At 38.8% G+C, this 23,058-nt stretch overlaps 2 protein-coding genes across 5 annotated transcripts in view; both read left to right on the top strand.

The window, feature by feature from the left end:
* The window catches only part of LOC127449483 (sodium-coupled neutral amino acid transporter 3-like), a 48,203-nt gene extending 36,492 nt beyond the window's left edge, over positions 1-11,711 (top strand). For all 3 annotated transcript variants that reach the window (XM_051712948.1, XM_051712949.1, XM_051712947.1), the window contains 3 exons: positions 3,409-3,553; positions 4,992-5,095; positions 8,289-11,711. In XM_051712948.1, the coding sequence (XP_051568908.1) occupies positions 3,409-3,553; positions 4,992-5,095; positions 8,289-8,393 (354 nt within the window). In that variant the 3' untranslated portion in view covers positions 8,394-11,711. The remainder of the gene's footprint in view (positions 1-3,408; positions 3,554-4,991; positions 5,096-8,288) is intronic.
* Positions 11,712-13,797: 2,086 nt separating this feature from the next.
* LOC127449486 (guanine nucleotide-binding protein G(i) subunit alpha-2) overlaps positions 13,798-23,058 on the top strand; it is a 71,978-nt gene continuing 62,717 nt past the window's right edge. Inside the window, exon 1 of one of the 2 annotated variants that reach the window (XM_051712956.1) lies at positions 13,798-13,816. Coding sequence is in view for 1 of the 2 variants with exons in the window: in XM_051712955.1 (XP_051568915.1) it covers positions 14,598-14,715 (118 nt within the window). In the remaining variant the exon portion in view is untranslated. Of the gene's footprint in view, positions 13,817-13,967; positions 14,716-23,058 lie in introns of those variants that run through there. The other variant, XM_051712955.1, reaches the window with a different exon arrangement.

The raw sequence follows: 23,058 nt of genomic DNA, 5'->3' as shown, positions 1-23,058 counted from the left end.
TTTGGCTGGGGCCATTTTAATGCTCAATATATGCGACGGGAAAGGTGTTCTTTTCCTATCCTATTCTTTCAGGGGGAAAAGACCCCACGGAATCCACATCCTGCCTGGAGGGGAGGTAACATGTGGCAAGCACGTCATGTGGGCTCAGAGCCGCACATGGAAGAGGCGCGGTGGTAGGTCCTGCCTGAAAGGGGAAGAGCTCTACAAACACGGCGACCGGGACAGAGAGGGCTCTGTCAAAGGGAGACCGTTCTGCGGAAAATACATCACAGGGGGTTACCAGAGTAACCGGCACCTGTGGAGCACCTACCGCAGTAAGGGCATATTAGCATATGTACTGGTTCCGGCTGTGAACTCCTCTGCTGAATTTGCGAGCCACAGGGCTAGGGAGGAAGGACATCCAGGGTTCACGGTTCGTGAACTCGCATGGGAAAAGAAGCGCACATCTTCTCCTCTTTGGAGGGGAAAGGCGCTATACGCAAGTGATACACCCGGCCAGCTGTCCGTATTCCCGAACTTACCTGTTCGTACCTGACAGAACACGGGACGAAACCGGCTCAACCCGGAGATTGTAAAATCTCACGAAGGTATTGGGTGTCGTCCAGCCCGCTGCCCTGCAGATGTCTGCTAGAGAGGTGCCATGGGCCAGTACCCACGAGGATGCCAGACTCCTTGTGGAGTGTGCTCGTATTCCCGAAGGGGCGGGCACGGCCTGGGCCTGGTATGCCATAGGGATGGCATCCATGATCCAGTGGGCAAGCCTCTGTTGGGAGACAGCGTTCCCTTTCCACCAAAGCGGACAAAGAGATGCTCAGAGCGTCTAAAGCTCTGAGTGCGATCCAAGTAGATGTGCAAAGTACGCACCGGACACAGCAATGACAGGACTCAGCACTGAGATGCGCTATCATCGAGACTGAGTCTAACTCCATGCCGAGAAAAGAGATGCTCTGAACCAGTTGACCCGAAGCCAGCTGAGGTGCCTGAGCACGAGGTCCCTGTGTGCGCACAGCAACTATCGAGAGTGAGCTAGAATCAGCCAGTCGTCGAGGTAGTTGAGTATGTGGATGCCCACTTCCCTTAACGGGGCAAGAGCTGCCTCTGCGACTTTCGTGAAGACACGAGGGGACAGGGACAGGCCGAAGGGGAGGACCTTGTACTGATACGCCGGCTATTGAAAGTAAACCGTAGGAAGGGTCTGTGTCAAGGTAGAACTGAGACGTGAAAGTATGTGTCCTTCAGGTCTACCGCTGTGAACCAATCTTGATGCCGGACACATGCCAAAATGTGCTTTGGCGTCAGCATCTTGAACGGGAGTCTGTGCAAGGCCCAGTTCAGAACTCGCAGGCCCAAGATTGGCCGCAACCCACCGGCTTTCATCAGTACGATGAGGTAAGGGCTGTAGAACCCTTTATTCAACTTGGCTGGAGGGACAGGCTCTATCGCGCCCTTGTGCAGAAGGGTTGCGATCTCCGCACGCAAGGTGGCGGCGTTCTCGCCCTTCACCAAAGTGAAGCGGACGCCGCTGAACCGGGGTGGGCGCATGGTGAACTGAATCGCGTAGCCGATTATCCGACAGGATATGGGATCTTGAGCCACGCCGGGGCAAGATGTGTTGTATAAACTCCGTCTGCTTCCTCAACGGTGTTGCCGAGTAGGCCGATTTGGGAGATGGGGGCATTGAGAAAGCGAACCTTGTCCGCATCCCTCATCTCGACCAGATTCAGCCACAGGTGGCGTTCCTGGACCACGAGGGTGAAAATCGCCTGCCCGAGTGCTCACACTGTGACGTTCATAGCCTGGAGGCAAGGTCAGTCGCTGAGTGCAGCTCCTGCATCACATCGGGATCAGGACTACCCACATGCAATTCCTTTAGTGCCTTGGCCTGGTGTACTTGCAGGAAGGCCATGGCATGCAGGGCAGAGGCGGGCTGACCAGCGGCGCTGTAGGCTTTGGCCGTCAGAGACGACGTCGTCCTATAGGCTTTGGAAGGGAGTGCCGGGCAATCCCGCCAGGTGGCTGCGCTTTGCGGGCACAGGTGCACCGCAACCGCCTTATCCACCTGAGGGACCTCCGTATACCCATTGGCCTCCCCGCCATCAAGGGTAGTGAGAGCGGAAAAGCTGGGAGGTCGGTTTCGGGCAGAAAAAGGTGCCCCCAACGACCTTGTAAGCCCGTCGTGCACTTCCGGGAAGAGGGGGGGTGGGGCGTGGCTGTGAGCGGCGCCAATCTAGCTGTGAGGGCTCAGGGGAGGGTGGAAGGTTCCACTCCAACCCGACACATGCGGCGGCCCGGGCAAGCATGGCGGTCATCTCGCCTGTCAGCCTCAGACTGGGCGGGCCGACCCGAAGGTGGCAGCCCAGTCGAGTCCTCGCCGTCTGACATCGCCAGTACGCTCTCCGATGCAGCGATTGAGCACTCATCCCACTCCGGAGCTCATCTTGAAAGGCATCTTGAAAAAGACGTGTCTTTAAAAAGACATTCACGTCAATGTGTTTGCTCTAATAGAGAAAATATACTCTTTGCAGGAATATAAACTCTCTTAGCAGTGTCGAAGCGCCCAGGGGCGTAATCTGCACAGATCTGTGCAGAAGGAGAGAAAAGCCGCTGGAATGCGCTGTATATCCAACAGCAAGCGCTTCTTGGGAGGTGAATGGACCGGTAGTGGAAGACAGCTTGCTGACACACAACCGCTCAGCTCCGAAGAAAAAATCTGAATGTGTGGTTGCGAGCCAGCTCCTTTTATACCCGTGTGTCCGGGGGAGTGGCATGCAAATGCCACTCGGCAATTCTCATTGGCCTTTTCTCAAAGATCTGAAGTGTTTGGGGCTCCCAAGGGCGACCCCTAGTGTCACTACATCAACACATCTTCGAGTGAGTGACAGAAGGGGACATATATTAAATGCAAATATGAATAGATTTTCATTACACACAGAAGCTGAGTGATACTACCAGATTTACTTAGTTATCTATTATTAGTTTAGTAGTTATAACTATATGAATTCCAAACTTGCTGTTCTGGGTTGAAATAATATAGTGCTTACGGTTAGGCTTAGTATTCTTAAAGATAAAAAACTGTTGGTACTTTGCAAGGCTGTAAGTATACGTTTAGAAATGTGGTTAATAGTGGAATTGGCCATTGAAAAACCTACGATTGTTGACCGCTAATCTGAATATGTCTGTGGTGGTTTGTCCATGGCTGTTTGTCTTTGGTCCTGAGGTGGGAAAATGTGATTTTCTGAAAGTGCAGCTGTAACATTTTCAAATGAAATGGTAATAAATATATAAATACAAATTGAATTGTTTCTTGACCCTTAAACTTTTAATCACACCTTGCACAATAACCTTGTTTTTTGTGTTGTTCTATTGAACACTCTTGTTCTCAAGCTTCAATCTGTTTCTTTCTCAAAGGTTCGGAGAGCCATTCAGGAGATGGTGTTTCCTAATAAGGTCTTCAACTGGATCCGACACATCACCATCGCTCTAATCCTCCTCACCTTCATCAACATGCTGGTCATCTTCGCTCCAAACATTCTGGGCATCTTTGGCATCATCGGTGAGTCTGTCAGTCAACACTGACCAATGCACCGTCTCTGGCCAGGTTAAACATGGTTTCTATTATGGTTAAGGTCCTTTAACCAACTGCCAAAAATTCTGTTAGCTCAAAAGCCTAATGGCACGTGTCTGAAATGACACAGCGTACTCTCAGACCCCGTTTTGAGTCATCTCGTTGGCGTCATTGTTGATTTTGCTTTCTCAGTATGGGTAATGGACACTGACATGGATGTGGTTGCTTTTGTAAGTTGTCTCGGGCCTTGAAAAGAGTTTCAAATGTGACCGTTGCTTGTTTGAAGAGACAGTTTTTTTGTTAAGTCAGTATTGTTGAGTATTAAGCCCATATAGCAGAAAAGATGAGGTGGATGTCAAGGTTTAAAAGCTCAAATTAAGGGGATGTTCTGGTCGGATTAACACCTTTTTTTAATAAAGAGGAAAATTAAACAAATCTATTAACCAATCTAAAATTGATATATTTTAGTTGTTCAAAATTGCATTAAAAATGCAATTCATGCTGACAATAATTTCAATACACTTGGTTTTTGATAAACAAGTTTTCAATTTCTGAATTATAATTCAATAATTTTAATAATAAATACATTTTTATATTTTTCGGGGAGCTTAAAATAAAAAATGTCTTATGTACTTGTCCAAATATTTTAATAAAGAAGAAAAGTCTTTTTAAAAGGCTGAAATTCATGAATTGTTTTATTGATTTTAAATTATATTTATATTTTATATCAAAAAATATAAAAATTATATTGTTTTCTAGAAAGAATATTACTTAGAGAAGCAGTTTTGTTTTAAAATATTAAAATTTGAAAAACTTTTTCCACCAAATCACAGTCATTATGTAAATATCAGATAATTTGGGCTTTTTATGACATTTTTGGCAAGATTACTTCAGATTTTCAAATGTCCATTGCTACACGCCCAAGTAAGCCTCTTTATTTTCGTGTTTTAAAAATTCTTAATATTTGTCAAAAAAAGTTTGTTTGAAAACATTTTTGATGTGCACGCTCGTTTAAATTCATTCATTCCAAATTTTGGCTATAAATGATATATAAAATTTTTTTCCAAAAACTTTCAAAACCGTATGCAATAAACATGAATGCAAAAATTACAATTCTAAGAACTTTTTTAAACTACACTTTTATCATTATTTCTCATCAACTTGGACATCCTTATTTGTCATTGACCCATGCATTTATGCATTATGTCTTACCCTTCTACATGTCGATGGCCATAAAAATGAGACTGAATTGTTTTGTTTTTTTTTGTCCAAAATAGGCTCCTCATTTAACTTGTCCATTCTCATTTTCATCAGAAAAGACAAAATTGCTGGTTTTGATTGTAATTTTCATCATGTCCACTTCATCATAAATCAGTTTAAATCAGATTTAAATGAATAAAGCTGATTTGTTCAATCTTGTCTCCAGGTGCAACATCAGCTCCGTGCCTGATCTTCATTTTCCCCGCTGTCTTCTACATCCAGATTGTTCCAAAGGATAAAGAGCCAATGCGTTCTACCCCCAAAATCTTTGTGAGTTATGTTTGTATGATTTAAGACTGCCCATTAACCCATAAGAGATGAAAGTAAATTTTGAAACTGTTGTTTAGGCATCGGTAGAGTTTACAGAAGACTGATCCAAGATTTATGTTGTCTTCTTCCAGTAGACTATGGCTCTACATCATCACGGTCTAGTGATTTACAAAGTGTATCTCTCTCCTACTAAAAAAAAAAAAAAATGGCATAAAACTGAAACAAATTAGAAATACTTTTAAGAATATTTCTACTTTATGCAGGTGTAAACGTTTATGACTTTTACTTTTGCTTCACTACATTTTGACAATTTCCGCCAAACTTTAACTCTGAATTAAACTTCTCTCTTTTTCCAAAACATCCCGTCCTCCTAAGTCGATTAATTGAAAAGAACAGACCCAATAGAACTATTTGTTTGTGAAACGGATGTCACTATTACTGCAAATCAGTGCTTGAAGTGGGCGGGTACTCACCGGTAAGCAGTACATGCACTTCTCTAATTAAGTCAACAGAGTACCGAACGTTTTTCTTGCATACCACCACTTCTCAGAGTCTCCCGCTATGATGTAATTTCTTTTTTAATGTAATAGAGTGAATGACTTGATGCGGCTCGCCAATTTTTCTGACCCTCTGACGGATTTTGATAAAATAGTGTCACAGTCTAAACATCTGAGCACTCTCTGCGCAAAACTCAGCAGTGAGTTTACAACACTCGGCAGCACATGCAACAGCATCAGCGGAGCGTGCATGTTTAAGCTTGTCTGGGCTTCATTTACACTGCTCTTTAAAACATGAACCAGCTACTTTTAGGTGAGCACATTTTATTGCATCTTATTCAATTAAAATGTATTCATGCAAATTGCTTAGCTGTTTTCCGCTTACCGATTATTATCTGCACAAATATCTGTCTCCTGCAGAAATTCACCATATGTGCAGGACTAGGAAAGGCTCATTTTTCCCACCTGAATGGGAGGATAAGAGAGAAAAAGGAAGAACAGGCATTGCATTTTTTTCATTATTTTATCTAAAAAGACAGTTCTATGATAGATTGCCATTGTTTTCTTATGTGGGTTAATATTGACAAAGATATACAGACTTCAGCAGATCTAAATGTTCTTCCTCTGTTTTCATAAACTATAACCCTACATTGTATGTTTTTATTTTAAAAGTAAAGTTAATCAAAACCTACTGGTTATTTGAAGGTGTTAGGTCAGTTTTGTTCTTTAGCCAGATCTTAAAAAGGAATTAATGGCCAGACCTTAAAATAAAATATTAATTAAATACCCCTGACAATTTGAATGTAAACAAACACACATTATAAACAGTGTTTTGTTTTTCACGTTAACATGTTAGTTACAATGAAAGTGTAAGGTAAGAAAAATATGGAAAAATGTTTGGCCCCCATTGAGTATTCATTAGGATAATCTATAAAGTATTTAAAGAGCCCTGTCGTATAACCCCCAAATTTATTTATGTATTTTTAAATAAACATACACTATATTGCCAAAAGTATTCGCTCATCTGCCTTTAGACGCATATGAACTTAAGTGACATCCCATTCTTAATCCATAGGGTTTAATATGACGTCGGCCCACCCTTTGCAGCTATAACAGCTTCAACTCTTCTGGGAAGGCTTTCCACAAGGTTTAGGAGTGTGTTTATGGGAATTTTTGACCATTCTTCCAGAAGCGCATTTGTGAGGTCAGACACTGATGTTGGACGAGAAGGCCTGGCTCGCAGTCTTCGCTCTAATTCATCCCAAAGGTGCTCTATCGGGTTGAGGTCAGGACTCTGTGCAAGCCAGTCAAGTTCTTCCACACCAAACTCGCTCATCCATGTCTTTATGGACCTTACTTTGTGCACTGGTGCACAGTCATGTTGGAACAGGAAGGGGCCATCCCCAAACTGTTCCCACAAAGTTGGGAGCATGGAATTGTCCAAAATCTCTTGGTATGCTGAAGCATTCAGAGTTCCTTTCACTGGAACTAAGGGGCCAAGCCCAGCTCCTGAAAAACAACCCCACACCATAATCCCCCCTCCACCAAACTTCACAGTTGGCACAATGCAGTCAGACAAGTACCGTTCTCCTGCAAACCGCCAAACCCAGACTCGTCCATCAGATTGCCAGATGGAGAAACGTGATTCGTCACTCCAGAGAACGCGTCTCCACTGCTCTAGAGTCCAGTGGCGGCGTGCTTTACACCACTGCATCCGACGTTTTGCATTGCACTTGGTGATGTATGGCTTGGATGCAGCTGCTCGGCCATGGAAACCCATTCCATGAAGCTCTCTACGCACTGTTCTTGAGCTAATCTGAAGGCCACATGAACTTTGGAGGTCTGTAGCGATTGACTCTGCAGAAAGTTGGCGACCTCTGCGCACTATGCGCCTCAGCATCCGCTGACCCCGCTCTGTCATTTTATGTGGCCTACCACTTTGTGGCTGAGTTGCTGTCATTCCCAGTCACTTCCACTTTGTTATAATACCACTGACAGTTGACTGTGGAATATTTAGTAGCGAGGAAATTTCACGACTGGACTTGTTGCACAGGTGGCATCCTATCACAGTAGCACGCTGGAATTCACTGAGCTCTTGAGAGCGGCCCATTCTTTCACAAATGTTTGTAGAAGCAGTCTGCATGCCTAGGTGCTTCATTTTATACACCTGTGGCCATGGAAGTGATTGGAACAACTGAATTCAATTATTTGGATGGGTGAGCGAATACTTTTGGCAGTATGTTGTGAACAAAAGCGGTCTACGAGTATCATTTACCCCCCAAAAATGAATAAATAAATAAAAAAAATGTAATACTAACATGGAGAGTATCTGCACTTTTTTTCTTCCACTTCAAACACTGATGCAAATCATTTGGGAATCATGGATCTGTCTGAACCGAATCAGAAGTTCTGAATCTTCTCAATTAATCGAACAACTCACTGAATCATTGAAAAGGCAACATATCCTATCACATACTTTATGACTTTGATCAGCTGTGCAGTTATTTATTTATTTATACTTTTATTTAATAATGGGTTACTTTGAATTACTGTAAGTCTCTCTTTTCAGGAATCTTTATGTGATTACTTCATTACGACTATTGGGTACTTTATACAACACTGAAGCATTATATAAGTCATGACTATTACATTTCTCTCTCTCTCTCTCTCTCTCTCTGTCTCTCTGTCTTTCTCAGGCGGCCTGTTTTGCTGGACTGGGGGTGTTGTTTATGATAATGAGTTTGAGCTTCATCATCATTGATTGGACAACAGGCAGCAGCAGTGCTCTGGGCGGCCACTAGGGGGCAGACCCTGCTCAGTGTGTGTGCTTGTGGACATGCCTTTGAATGAGAGAGTTAGCTAGTGGAGTAACATACTGGAACATGATATGACTTTTGATTTTTGTCCTTATTTTTTATTTTTTTGTCTATAATGTGAATGTCTATTGTGTTATAGCGGGTATCCTAGGTGAGGGGGACCCAAAAACAACATTTTCCACAGATAACTGCCATTATTCAGAAAAGGACTTTGATCAATTCAGCCTTATGTTATTAATTTATAAGTACCAAGTTCACGTGTTTGGTACCATTTTAGTACAAGTGCAATTTTAAGACCTGGAGAGGTCAGTTCAAATGTGCTAATCATGTAAATTTTGGGACATTTTTGTATTTATTAAAGAGTTATTGTGTGCTCTTATCCTGTAGAAATTTGCTGTTATGGCTCAAGTTTGCTTGACGTCATTTTTCTATTTACTTTCTTTTTCTGCTTTATCAACCCAAAGCCCTAATACCTGCCACGATCAGCCGCAGGTACTGTAGAAAGGCGCAATAGTTACAAATACATATTTGATTTTTTAATCACAGAGATTGCAGATATTTGGATTATTTCTGGGGGAAAAATGAAGTGAGCTCGGTTACTTTTGTATATTGGTTACTCACTAGTAGTCTTGGGACAATCAAGAAGTCATGTTATCAACTATGTCCTGTAACTTGCAGTCTTTTTGGTCAAGTAAGAGTGCAGTTTATCATACTGCACAATTTCAGTGTGCCAAAGCAACATGATTTATCTGTCATATAGTATATTTTCTGTTTTCCTAAATATACACAGTAGAAATAGTGAAATGCAAGGCATGTCTTGATCACATTGAGATTTAAACAGTGAAAACATACAGTATTTATTTAAATGTATCAAATATATTTTGCAATTCACTGGATGAATATTAGGGTTTGTTACAGTATTAACATGTACTTCCTACGAAAAGCTTTTGTTTGTGTTGCTTTAAAAATCATGGTGGCTTAATGAGTGCTCAGCATGCTTGATGCCATTTACGCAATCACTAGATATACAGAAAATGAGTAAACATTACACCTATATTTTACTTTAAATAGACGTAATCCCACCTGTTAGAATTCCAACAATCATATTAAAGGGACAGTTCACCCAAAAATAAAAGTTCTCTCATTATTTAATCACCCTCATGACATCCCAGATGTGCATGACTTTCTTTCTTCTGCTGAACACAAATGAAGATTTTTAGAAGAATATCTCAGCTCTGTAGCTTCACACAATGCAAGTGAACAGTGAACAAAACTTGGAACTTGGAAGCTCCAAAAAGCACATAAGGGAAGCATAAATGTAACCAAGTGGTTAAATCCATGTCTTCAAAAGCTATATGATAGGTGTGGGTGTGAAACAGATCAATATTAAGTTTATTTTTTTTACTCTAAATTCTCCTCCCGTCCCAGTAGGTGGTGATATGCACGAAGAATGCAAATTGCCAAAAACAAAAGAAGAAGAAGAATGTGGAAGTGAAAGTGAAAGTGGAGATTTAAAGTAAAAAAAGGACTTCAATATTAATCTGTTTCTCATCCACACCTATCATATCGCTTCTAAAGACATGGATTAAATCTTGTCGTATAGATTACTTTTATGCTGCCTTTATGTGCTTTTTGAGCTTCAAAGTTCTGGCCACCATTCATTTGTATTGTATGGACTTACAGAGCTGAGATATGTTTCTGAAAATTTTCATTTGTGTTCTGCTGAAGGAAGAAAGAAAGTCATACACATCTGGGATGGCATGAGGGGGAGTAAATGATGAGAGAATTTTCATTTTCAGGTGAACTATTTCTTTAAGCAATGTTGAAGGATTTAGTTAGTGATTTTATTTAGTAATCTGCTCTCATGAAAACGGTTGTAAATGTTATATTTTGCATTTGTGTTGTTCAACATTGTTTTAGAGTCATTTTTAGAGTATTTCTGGACCAGTTTTTGGTATTAGCAGTTGTGGTTAGTTTAAAAAAACTGTTGAAACAGAGAAACTTTTGAAAAACAGCAGGTTTTAGTTTAAAGGAAACCATTGATGGCTACTGGCTTATGTGGCGTTTTCAAAAATATGAGGTGTTTAGATTCTGCAAAAAAATATACTTAAGTCCTGGAGTACCACAAGTTGTTAATATTACGTGAAAGGTGTTAATGGTCTGGTCAGGAAGTGGCAAACAGTGACAAACATAAGGAATCCTGCAACATGAGGTTAACATGCCTTTATTGTCACTACAGTATTCATATCGGTGGTGTAGCCAAATTACACCCAGACCCAAATTTCCTAATTACGCCCTTGATTCATATAACATCAGAACATTAATGGTTAGATTAAGAATAATGACAAATCATTAAGTTAACTTGTAATACATTTATTGACATGGCATTATAGCAGACAGCATGACTTCAAAGGAACATCATAGAAAGTTCTGTTTGCACAGTCTGAACTTTGACAGCTAAAACATCAAAACCAAAGCAAAGTTATGCTTGTGTTTGAAAACCAATGCCAGGTTGCTCTCTATTATAAGGGCAATGTAATACATTTTTTAAACAACTTTTGCTTTGTTTGTAAAGTTGTTAATTGTTTTAAATTTGACTCTTTATATAATTTTTGGAAGGAGAAAATCCAATAGAAAAGTGCCTCTCTCAAAACCCTTTAGACACTACTTATTTTTTTCTTTTGCCATTGCTCACCAAAGTGCTAGTTAAAGAGCTCTCAATGGATCGTAATCTTTTACAATTATATTTTTATTTTATTTGAGTATTATAATGTCTAGTTATAACCTCGCTAGATATATTTGCATCATGCAAAGTAGCATTGGTTAAAAGATAAATTCAGAAGTACTGAATGTTGAAAATTCTGTTTTGTGATTCATATGCCATGTGCTGAAAAATGAAAGCTATTGAAATTCTGTCAAGGTTACTCATCTCAATGCTGCCCATTTTATATAACCTTTCCCTAAATATGCATTGACATTGCTATCATTTGTAATTTTTTTCTATCTGCCATTTTTCCTTTCAATAAGATTATGAAAACACCAAATGTTACAGCCTTCAGTGATAAGACTGCAAAAATCACAATTTTGAACCATGGGAAAACAGTTGCATTTTATTGTTTGGAAAACCTTATTCTAACCAGCAAATAACACCTATTAAAGTGATACATTTGAGTTCATATGTTAGAATGTTTAGTGCTTCGTACATTATGTATATAAGTGTTGCCTTTTTTGTGATGCATATTTAGTTTGTATAGTGTAAATAGAACCACTTTGACAATAAAAATGTTGTTTTTAAACCGCAAATGAGTTTAGTATTTTGCTATCCAGCCCCAACAACATATTGATTTTACTATAGATCATAATAAAATAGCACAATATAAACGTATTAACCAGTAGTTCCAGTCTACTGTGTCTAAAGATTTTGCACAATGTCAGTTTTCAGAATCATGTTGTCATTACATCACGTATTGGGATCTTTTACCTGTATAAACTAACTAGAAATCAGAGTAAAATGCCTTGACCTCATCATAGTGAATCTCTGTTTACCTTTAGGTTTGACAGGTTTAACTTTGTTTAACTCTGTTAGTTAAAGCTGCAAAGATTTCAAAATTCTGTAGCCTATTTATTATTTCTAACACTTAAGGGCGATGCATGTACTTGCAGTTCCATTTGACAAATGTCAGATGACCTAAATATTCATGTTAAATGAGCAAGCTTAACAATTTCCCGATCACATATGTGCTCAATCAGTGCAACCTTGTTTAATACATTTGGTTTAATACATTTGGGCGCTTGATTCATCGCATGATTGATTTTATTTATCGCTCAACTCTCTAAACACAATTTTAGTCATTTGTTGAACATTTGTAATACAGTCTTTAGTTTCTTTTAAGCTCAAAGGAGAGTTCAAGTACATATGTGATGTCAGTCTTGTGCTGCTCTTACGTAGTAATGTTGTGCGATTCGCGAAAGAGTCGTTCTTTTGATCCGGTTCTTTTGAATGATTCATACGAACCGATTCGCAAAACTTCTGTACGTTCATCACTAGTGTTATTGGCAGTGAAACTGCGATGTTTGTGATATGTTGCTGCAATAAACAACACCAATATATAATATTATCGAAAACATATTTATAGAAGCTTAGGTGGTAACCACAATTTTTTTTAACTACAAAAAGAAACTAAATGCAGTAGCCTACTTCTGGGGACACATTTGAATGATGACTGGTGCTTTTGATTTGCGTTATGAATTATTATTTTTTAATACAATAAAAGTATTGAAAATGAGACCTGTTTTTGTAAATCAATCTCCTCATTATATTAGTTTAAGTTCACATTCATCATAGCTGTTAATTTACCAACCACAAGCCTCTTTTTTCTGTTGTTCTAGTAGTAAATAGGCCTCTTACAGTATGCTCCTGAATATAGAAAAGCTATTAAAAACTAATTTATGCACTGCTTAATAAAAATATTTTTCCTCGGAATATTTTATTTTAATTTAAACTACTTTGTTTTTTGTGGAAAATATTGTTGTTTTTCTGAGCTTCATAAAAAAACAAACAAACAACGAAAACCTTCAAGCGATTCAAAATAATAGGTGAATCAATGCTTTTTAAAAGTTCAATCGATTGTTCAGACGAACCGATTCGCTAAATAAATCGGACTCCCAACCGCTAACCAGTGGTTCTGAAACAGTAAAAAAACAAACAAACAAACAAACAAAAAAAAAACTACTGCATTTCACAGCGCAACAGTGACCGCCCACTTTTTCAGCCGTCTGGGTTCCGGAAGTATTTTCCCCCATTCATTTCTTCCATAGACTTTTAATAAAATCCTTCATAAAAAAGTTGTGAGCCATGAACCAAACCAACCAGCTCCGAGGTGAATCACAACCTCACGAACTTTGTTTTGAGGCAAAAAGTATTTGAAACTCGGACATAAAGACAAAGGTACATGGATGTGTACTTATCGTGTTTCATGAGGGCACGGACTACAATCCCATGAAGCATTGCGAATGATGTCATTGAATAAAAAAAACGATGGGAATATATAAAACTGTTGATTTTAGGTTGTTGGTTATAAGTATAGAAACAATATATTTTACGTTTATCGCAAAATATCCCGATATGTACAAATATATAAGTAGTTTAAGGGTGAAGGGAGACCAACTCGATTACGTCATTCACAGTGCGTCCATGGGAGCGCGCGGAAGCTCGAGCCACGTTTCGCGGGTTTCGTTGGACGCGGTTCTCTGATTGGTGGATCTTTCTCTGCTGTATCATGGGTAATGTAGTTGTTTGCCATGAATTCCACTATCAAACACGATTTTTAAACAATGAAGTTGAGATAATGCAGATGGTTGGCTTCAACGGAAGCATACACTTTTGATGAACAACCTCGTAGCTCATGGTAGGTCTGTCTTTAAAGGGTAATAAGTTATCGTTGAAAATCAATTCGTCTATGGGATAAATGAATGGGATTTTTACTTCCGGAACCAGACTGTTGCGCTATATTCTCACGCAGTTGTTCAGCAGTGGGTGGGTGTTGCACGCTTTGGCATTTTCACATTCTTACGCTCTGTTTATTCCTCAGAAGAAAGCAGCTGCTCCGGAGCGTGCCACGCCAAACAGTTTAACGTTCGATTTTTGAATATGAAATATTTTTAATCTCTCTGCGCCTGGATCGGAATGCAGACCGTTTGAATTTTAAAATAACGGATAAATACATGAGAGGTTGTTTGGCGGTAGAATTCTCAGTTGGATCCAATTTTGACCACTTGCGTGTAAAGCATCTGATTTAATGCAGGCAAATGATTTTATATTTCAGGAACTGTGAGCGGTAGATGAAAGCAAGCAGCAGCACTTCTAAATGCGGCAGCTCTTTGATCTGAAATGAGGTGCTAGAGGAAGCTTATTGATTTGGTGGGAAACTAAAACAACTTTTCAGCAGTGTCAAAACAACCAATTGATGACAACCGATTGATGGAGAATCACAAGCCTGGGAATTTCGGTATCAAACCTTTGAAATTGTGATACGTCGCGCGTTTATATCACATTGATCGATCTTCACTGTATGTTAATAGTTTTGTAATTTTGTGCTTTGGTGGAACTGACTGTGTTGAGCTGAAAGTCACAATTCTTCGCTTGTTATTATTCGGAAAGCGCAAGTTTGACGTGCGCGCGGTTCGATCATGGGCTGCACGGTGAGCGCAGAGGACAAGGCGGCCGCCGAAAGATCAAAGATGATCGACAAAAACCTGCGCGAGGATGGAGAGAAGGCGGCGCGCGAGGTGAAACTGCTCCTGCTCGGTAAGTCATGGCACGTCGTGTGTGTGTGTATTATTCTTAGCAGATCCGTTTGTTTAGATCGATTCGTCCGTTTACAGTTCAGTAGCCTCTCCACAAAGCTTCATTTTCCCAGGGCGAATCGCCACATGCATGCTTGCATAAAAACATCATGCCAAGACTTCACTCACTTGGGGGCGTTATGTATGTCAGTAGGCATATAGGTTTGAGTATATGATGTGTGGTTCCGCTCGATCAGTGATGGATAGACAGGATGGAGGCGAACGCAGCAGCATCCGTCCGATGCGCGTTTGGTGGCTTTCATTTGCGCGTGAATCAAACGCAAACACACTTCACAACGAATCGGGCAGGAGGAAATGCTATTTCGCTTAAAGTACTATGGCATTGCCATGTTTTTTGGGCACTACCATTGGATTTTGGACATGTACCGTGGTATTGCCATGCCATTCTTTGGAGCACCTTTAAATACTTTGTAAATATGGGAGGAAAAAAAAAAAAAAGAAATCGGTATCGTGGTGTAAATCAAAGTACCATGGTATTACCATGTTTTTTGGACTTTTTTTTAACCATGGTATTATCGGGCTCTTAGACATGTACTGTGGTAATACCATGGTATTTTTGGAGCACCTTTAAGTACCATGTAAATATGAAAAAAAGAACCATATTAAAGAAAAATGATGTTAATATGTAATATGCTCTTTTGGACACATACTATGGTAAACCATGGTATTTTGTGGAGCATCTTCAATTACTATGTAAATATGAAAAAAAAAAAAAAAGAAAAAAAAGAACCATATTAAAGAAAATTGGTGTTAATATGTTTTTTGTACTTGGTACCATAGTATTACCATGCTCTTTTGGACACGCACTATGGTAATACCATGGTATTTTTTTGGAGCACCTTGAAGTAACATATCAATATGATAAAAAAGTACCATATTAAAGAAAATTGGTGTTAACATGGTTTTTGGACTTGGTACCATAGTATTACCATGCTCTTTTGGCTGATATGTACCATGTAAATATAAAAAAAAAAAAAATGCATTCAGTACAACTGTGTATATCAAAGCACCATGGTATTAGCATGTTTTTTTTTAAATTATTATTATTTTTTAACTTGGTACCATAGTATTGCCATATTCTTTTGGGCATGTACTTGGAGCGATTTCATGTACCATGCAAATATGGAAAAACATTTGGTACCTTATCAAAGTATCATGGGATGACCATGTTTTTTGGACTTTGTACCATGGTAATGCTAAATTGATGCAAATATCATGAAATATAAATATGGTAAACATTCCGTATCATGGTATATATTAAAGTCCCAAGTTGATACTGAGTTTTTGAACATGTACCATGGTAATATTTGAAGTACCTTGGAGTACTATATTTTTATACATTATACTGTGGTAATTTACCAATACATTCTTTAAAGCCCGTTGGGGTACTATGGAAAATCATGGTATGTGAATACGGTAATCATTCAGTTTTATATAAGTACTGTGGTACAGTGAGATGGTATGTGATAGTAATACCACAGTACTTATATAAAACTGAATGATTACCATATTCACATACCATGATTTTCCATAGTACCCCAACGGGCTTTAAAGAATGTATTGGTAAATTACCACAGTATAATGTCTAAAAATATAGTTACATTTTATGTGTATATGCCCAACATATAGAGAACTATAATCGATTTTAAAGTTCATATTAACAATTATTCTTAATTAAAGAAAAAAAAAAAAAAGAGTCCTCCATCCTATTCTTCATCTTACAAACACTGTCATTACCTGCTGTATGTGTACACTATTATGGGTTGCAGTACATATGTAATCTAGATGCTTCATATTGTGTGCTATGTTATGCTGTTCTTTCATTTAGAATCTTCTGAGAAATCCAAATCCAAATTGTCACAATGACATAATGTAGCTCTTCTACTCTACGCCTTCCACCAACTACGTACAATCTGAATTGGAAAATAGCATCGTTATTAATGTTTAATTATGTGGTTTCCATGCATACCACACTGTCCCTTATGCTCATGTGTTTAGTTTAGGCTAAATAATCACAGCTCTCTTGTTCTGCCTGTTGAGTTGCTTTTTTTTTGTAGCTGTATAACATGTCATTATCTGAAGTGAGCAGGAATTCAGGTAAACAGGTACACACACGCACTATGTATGATTTTAGCAAGTCGACCAGGTTAGAAATAAACATTAGTCTGCAGGTTGCAAGTCTCTCATGTAATCCTGGTGTGTGAATCAGATAAGTACAGATCTAAACAAAAGACTTGGCCATTCAATTATACTTCATTAAAGCTGAGTGCTCCTGCTGTAACCAATCCATTTTCATTTTGTGAGGTTGACCGGTGGTAATCGAAAGCGTGTTTGATTTGGAAAATACATGGAGCGAAGAAACAGTGTGGGTTGTTTAGAGGTTCTGTAGTAATGGTCCACAAATACAGTTAAAGGAAGTACAGAGTCTTAAAGGAATAGTTTACCCAAAAATGAAAATTCTGTCATTATTTGGTGTGATATTGACTAAGCAAGTAGGTACCTAAAGCCTAGAGTATGCCTGGGTTTTCCCATCTTATTCCCATAGAGCTGACCAATCAACAAACAGAATTTCACGAAACAATGTAGGCATCAAATTTAGCTAGCTTTCTATTTAACACTTAATTTTATAAAGGAAATGTCTGTGAACAAATTTGGTTACTGTAAGAAATGACAGAATATTGCCATAAAATGAGTTCTATTTGACCTGACCCTTACATTACCAACCTGTCTCCTAGTGAAAATATGACTCTATATCAGTTTTTGCAAAACTTGTTATACATGTCTCCAGGTACAATTCCCTGCAGTTTCCAGGTAAAATGAACACTAAGGTGCTATAGCAACTGTGTGGTTTCTTAACTTTCACTCAAATCATGACTTTAATGGCTGATTATGACTTTATAAATGCGTATTTTTCTCTCTATTACTCAGACCATGCTATTTTATGATATCGACACACTTTTACTCTAATGCATCTTTTGAAAAACTATAATTTTTTAACGCTTGTATTACAGACCCACCTACATATATACACTTATTCCAAGCTGATTATCTTGTGTGGTACTTCTCCTGATAGTGCATTGGACTTTGAGTCGAAGGATAGCGGTTCATTACCAGCCATGAACACAAGCTGACACATGACATGACAGAGTCAAAGACGCGACACGAAATTATGTGGTTGCTTCAGAAATTGTGCTTTTCATTTAGCTTCTGCATTTTAAAACAAAGGTTTAGGCGTAGATTAGGTAAGGATGTCTTTTTTAAACATCTCATTTATATTTTAAAATAATATTGGATAGGTTCAGGCAAAAGTTTAAAGTTAGGGAGGTACGTTTTAATCAATGAAACATCCATCTAAAATTCACCTTAAAACCTCGTCTGAATAAGACAGCATTTCACTCTGTTTTGGCACCCCCAGCTGGACATTTCACCGGAAAACTGCAGCCAAACGTGTTATACAGCGCAATAATTTTTAATTGCAAAAGTGTTGTCATGTTTACATACATTTTTATGAGATCAGGCATAAACCATGGTTTGGGTAAGGGGTTACATGTCAAGTCATTTTTATTTGTATAGCACCTTTCACAACACACACAGTTTCAAAGCAGCTTTACAGAAAATCATGCGTTAACAGCAAATGAAAACGTAATATCTATAAAGCCTTAGAGTCATCATTGTGTAGTTTGATTAAATATGATTATGAAGTGTGTGTAAAAATAAGTAATTAAATAATAACTGTATTTATAACCCCAGTAAGCAAGCCAAAGGCAACTGTGGCAAGGAACACAATACTCCATAAGATGTTGGTTAATGGAGAAAAATTACCTTGGGAGAAACCAGACTCACTGTGGGGGCCAGTTCCCCTCTGGCTAAACAGCATGAATATAATGCCAGTATTAGTTATTTGTGTGCACTGTGTTAAAGTCCAGTGTTTAAACAAAGATTTTGTATGAACTGTAAGATTTATGACTAATGTCTTTGAAGTCCATCCTTGATTAACTGCAGAAGTTCACATAGATGCATTGTCCTTTGTTAGATAGTCTGTGTATTCCATTTCAAGAGTATAGTCCATCAATCACAAAGGTGATGCAGGCAGAGATCAGTGAGGTGCATTGTTCGATGGTTGGGAGTAAAAGTATTTTTATGTACGAGCCAACTGCAATTTCTATCCATTTCGCCATTTCGTACTATTTATTACGACCTGTCGCCTCGCCACCCTGAACTGTGCACATGCTTGTATGCCAGAGTATTTGTGTTCTGTATGTCATATCCTGTTAGTACAGCAGCATGAGTGTTCTGATTCTGACAGCATGGGAACAGGTGTGACAGCAGTGCTCTCCACAATACACTTCACCCTACGGAGAGAGAATACCGAGAAAACTGTCCAGGGAGAGAACGTAGGGAGACAGACTTGAGATGTAATCAAAAAATTGAACAAACTCAGTTTGACACTCACTCTCCCCCAGGCAGCCTATACCATGTTCAACTAAAGAATATCCCTCTATATGAATAAATAAAGCCAATCCAGAAAATATTGGTTTTACATTGTTCACATTGCTGGCTCAAAAATGAGACAAGCGTCACCCAGTGCTCAAGTCCTGGCTGGTACAGTGTAAATGGGATTTTTCTGCACATCACATTGTTTACATTGCTCTGACTAATGTCTTTATACTGTCAGGCCTGAAAATGACAGATGACCACAGCATTAATCTTCTGGCATTTCCTATCCTGTAAACGCAACATAATTACTCATCGATAACTTATGTTTGTGGTCTCTTTAGCACTATATTCTGGTCTGTTCAATTGAGCACTTTCACAATATTGCTAGATGTACATGGAACATAAGTTTGAAATACTCTGAATGTAGAAATTAATTGAGAATTTTTGTAATTTGAACATCACAAAACTCTCTGTTGGCATTTGTTTCTTGGGTTACTAGTCAATGTTTACTGGCTCAAATCAAGCAGTTCACAAGAGGCAGTTATTCTTATTACATTAAAGGGCAATTTTTATGTAGAAGACTTTAATAGCGCCATATTTCTTTTTTAGTATTAAAACAACTGAGCATCAGCATTGTAAACACAGAGACAATCAGTGAAAGTGTATGATGATTCATTTGTGACTCAAGAGCCCTCGACATGGAATGGTGGTGGCGTAGTGGACTAAAGCACTGAACTAGTAAGCAAAAGGTTGTTGGTTCAATTCCCACAGCCACCACCATTGTGTCCTTGAGCAAGGCACTTAACTCCAGGTTGTTCCAGGGGGATTGTCCCTGTAATAAGGGCACTGTAAGTCGCTTTGGATAAAAGCGTCTGCATAAATGTAAATTTAAACATTCGATCGAATAGAGATGTATCTGTGCACATTTTGAAAGACAGAACTATAAGTTGAGCCACAGAATTGGTTACTGAAATAGAACCTTGTAAGTAACTGATTTTAAATGCACTTCATAGGCAGCAAGTATTTTGTAGTGTTAGCAGTGCGAGTAGGATGTTAACACTAAAAATGCAACAAAAGAAGGATACTATGAGTACCCGCACTTCTTCAACCGTCAAAACGGAGTGTGGAATGTTGAACATTTTAAGCATTTGCAGCTTGCTGTACTTACCGGAAAGGGCGGAGTTACCTGGCTGCATTGCTGGTCTGACCAAACAATTGTAAATAATGGAGAATGTGGCAACTAGCGAAACTTCAGTGAAGACCGCAACTTACAAATGTGAGTTGAATGCTTTACCATCACACCATGCTGTGTGAATATGTACATTATTTGAGATACAAGTGTTGAACTGAGGTTGGCTAACATGCTAAAGCTAGCGGCAACACATTTGTAAAGTCACTTCCGTCAGCTGTTAAACGCTGATAGCTTCCTTGTAGAAAATTCATGGCTGAGTGCATAGTGTATATTGCAAGTACATAGTGTATAGTGCGTCATTTGGACACAGCTAATGATTATGATGCTAGCAAGTTGTTATCGTAGTTAGCACAATGTCATGTAGTACAATTACATTTTGGTTGAAATAATTAATCTTTAATTAGAATACCTTTTTATTCTATACATAATGAATTTACGTTTATTTTGGGAATTTGGGATGCATGTAAGGGATAGTTCAGCTGAAAATTTTGTCATCATTTTGCTCCAAATCCATGTGACCTTTTCTCTTCAACACAAAGGGAGATTTTAGACAGAATGTTAGCCTAATCACCATTCACTTTTATTGCATTTTTTCCCACATTTTTAAAAAGTGAATGGAGACTGAGGCCGTACCATTCTGCTTAAAATCTCCTTTTGTGTTCAGTGGAAAAAAGTATGTTTTTTTTTTTTTTTTTTTTTTTTTAAGGTTTTGGTACAACATAAGGGAGAGTAAATGATGACAGAATTTTTACTGGTTTAGGTTTTGTTTTACTTGCAGGAATGTGCCCACAACATGGAAGACAAGTGTTGAATCCCAAAACAACTGGGAGTCAAGATCATGTCACAGAGCAGGAAGTAGTTTGTGCTCTTGTGTTTGTTTAACCAAGCCTCTTTAAATCCTTTCCTTGCCTATACATTCTGTACCCAGGTATAGATTCTTTTTTTTTTACTAGGATTGCAAAAATTCCCAGGGTCTTCACTGATAAATTGGAAAAGACAAAAGCTTTGAGAGTAATGAGCACTTCTTTTGGGTTTAGTTTTTTTGAAAAGAGAATGTTGCTCATGGTCTGGGATGTGGCTTGTCTTATGGCCAGGGGTGGCCAGTCACAGAACTAATGGAATTGTGCCACAAAATGGTGTAAATGGCATAAATGGGTTAGTATGCTGGAAGCTACAGTTATAAACTGAGCGTGTAGCATATATTTTGAGTGGTTGCTCAGGAGGACTCTTTTATGCTGAACCTTTGAGACGTTTCTATATGACTCAGAAAAGTATGGTAGTAGAGAGTGTGGAGGATTTATCCCTGTGGAGGGGAAATTTTAATGTTGCAGCAGCAAAATGTACAATATACTAATAGACAATGTTCAGAAAAATATACAATTTACAAAAAATTCAATAAGTTTAATGTGTAGGTCAACATGAAATCAAAATTGACCCTATTTACTCTTACGCGGTGTTAAAATAATGTTTTTTTTTTTTTTATATGCATCACGATTGTCAATCTTCTTTATTTATTTTTAAAATTTGTATCCCAATTTCGAATGCCCAATTCCCACTACTTAGTAGGTCCTCGTGGTGGTGCCATTACTCGCCTCAATCCGGGTGGCAGAGGACAAGTCTCAGTTGCCTCCGCTTCTGAGACAGTCAATCCGTGCATCTTATCATGTGGCTCGTTGTGCATGACACCTCGGAGACTCCACGCACAACTTACCATGTGCCCCATTGAGAGCGAGAACCATTAATCGCGACCACGAGGAGGTTACCCCATGTGACTCTACCCTCCCTAGCAACTGGCCAATTTGGTTGCTTAGGAGACCTGGGTGGAGTTACTCAGCACACACTGGATTCAAACTAACGACTCTAGGGGTGGTTATCAGTGCCAATACTCGCTGAGCTACCCAGGCCCCCACGATTTTCTTTCTTAATATCCCAAGATCGGACTTTTACTCAATGCGCAACCCTCTACAATGCGAGTAAATCACTCGCATATGCGACCAAATTCCATGTCATTCATCTAAAAATGTCTGTGATTAGCCACTGGCTTGTGAATGTTCAGATTTCACTCAGCAGTGAATGAGTATTATAGTTAGTGAGATCCTTTTCATTGCGTGTTGGGAGCAAAAGTTTGATTTGACTTGTTCTGTGTAATGCGTGTCCAAAGATGAGATCCACACAATGCATTTGTCATTGAATAATGTCTCTATTTAATACCCTTTCTGTTCTTTACTGTCAGTTGTTGACCAAAAACAACAAAAATAGAAACATTTAATTCTAAACACACATAGCACAGATGCGGTAAAGATGCTGTGTGACCGGTAATTACAATGATACTGTATTTCCTAGCCAATTCGATATGTATTGCTATATTGCGATTCTGTAAGTATTGATGGTTTGATATAAAACTTCATAAAAAGATAAAAACTTTAATTCCTTTTTCTCAGAAATAAATGTCTATTGATAGAACAGCTGTGTCTGAAATGAAAATTGTATTCACTCTGAAATATATAATTTGCTGGTAAAAGGTAGGGATGTGCAAAACTACCAATTTAAAACTACCAATCAACCAGTCAGTGCCTTGTCTGAGCTAGGCGAATAGTTAGTGCAAAGGAACCCATAAGGTTGCATTATGTCCATTTGTATTCAACAAATAAATGT

The sequence above is a fragment of the Myxocyprinus asiaticus genome, chromosome 12, assembly GCF_019703515.2.
Source record: "Myxocyprinus asiaticus isolate MX2 ecotype Aquarium Trade chromosome 12, UBuf_Myxa_2, whole genome shotgun sequence".
Classification (NCBI taxonomy): domain Eukaryota; kingdom Metazoa; phylum Chordata; class Actinopteri; order Cypriniformes; family Catostomidae; genus Myxocyprinus; species Myxocyprinus asiaticus.
Note: the sequence above shows the minus strand (reverse complement) of the source record. Positions and strands in the feature narration are given on the sequence as shown.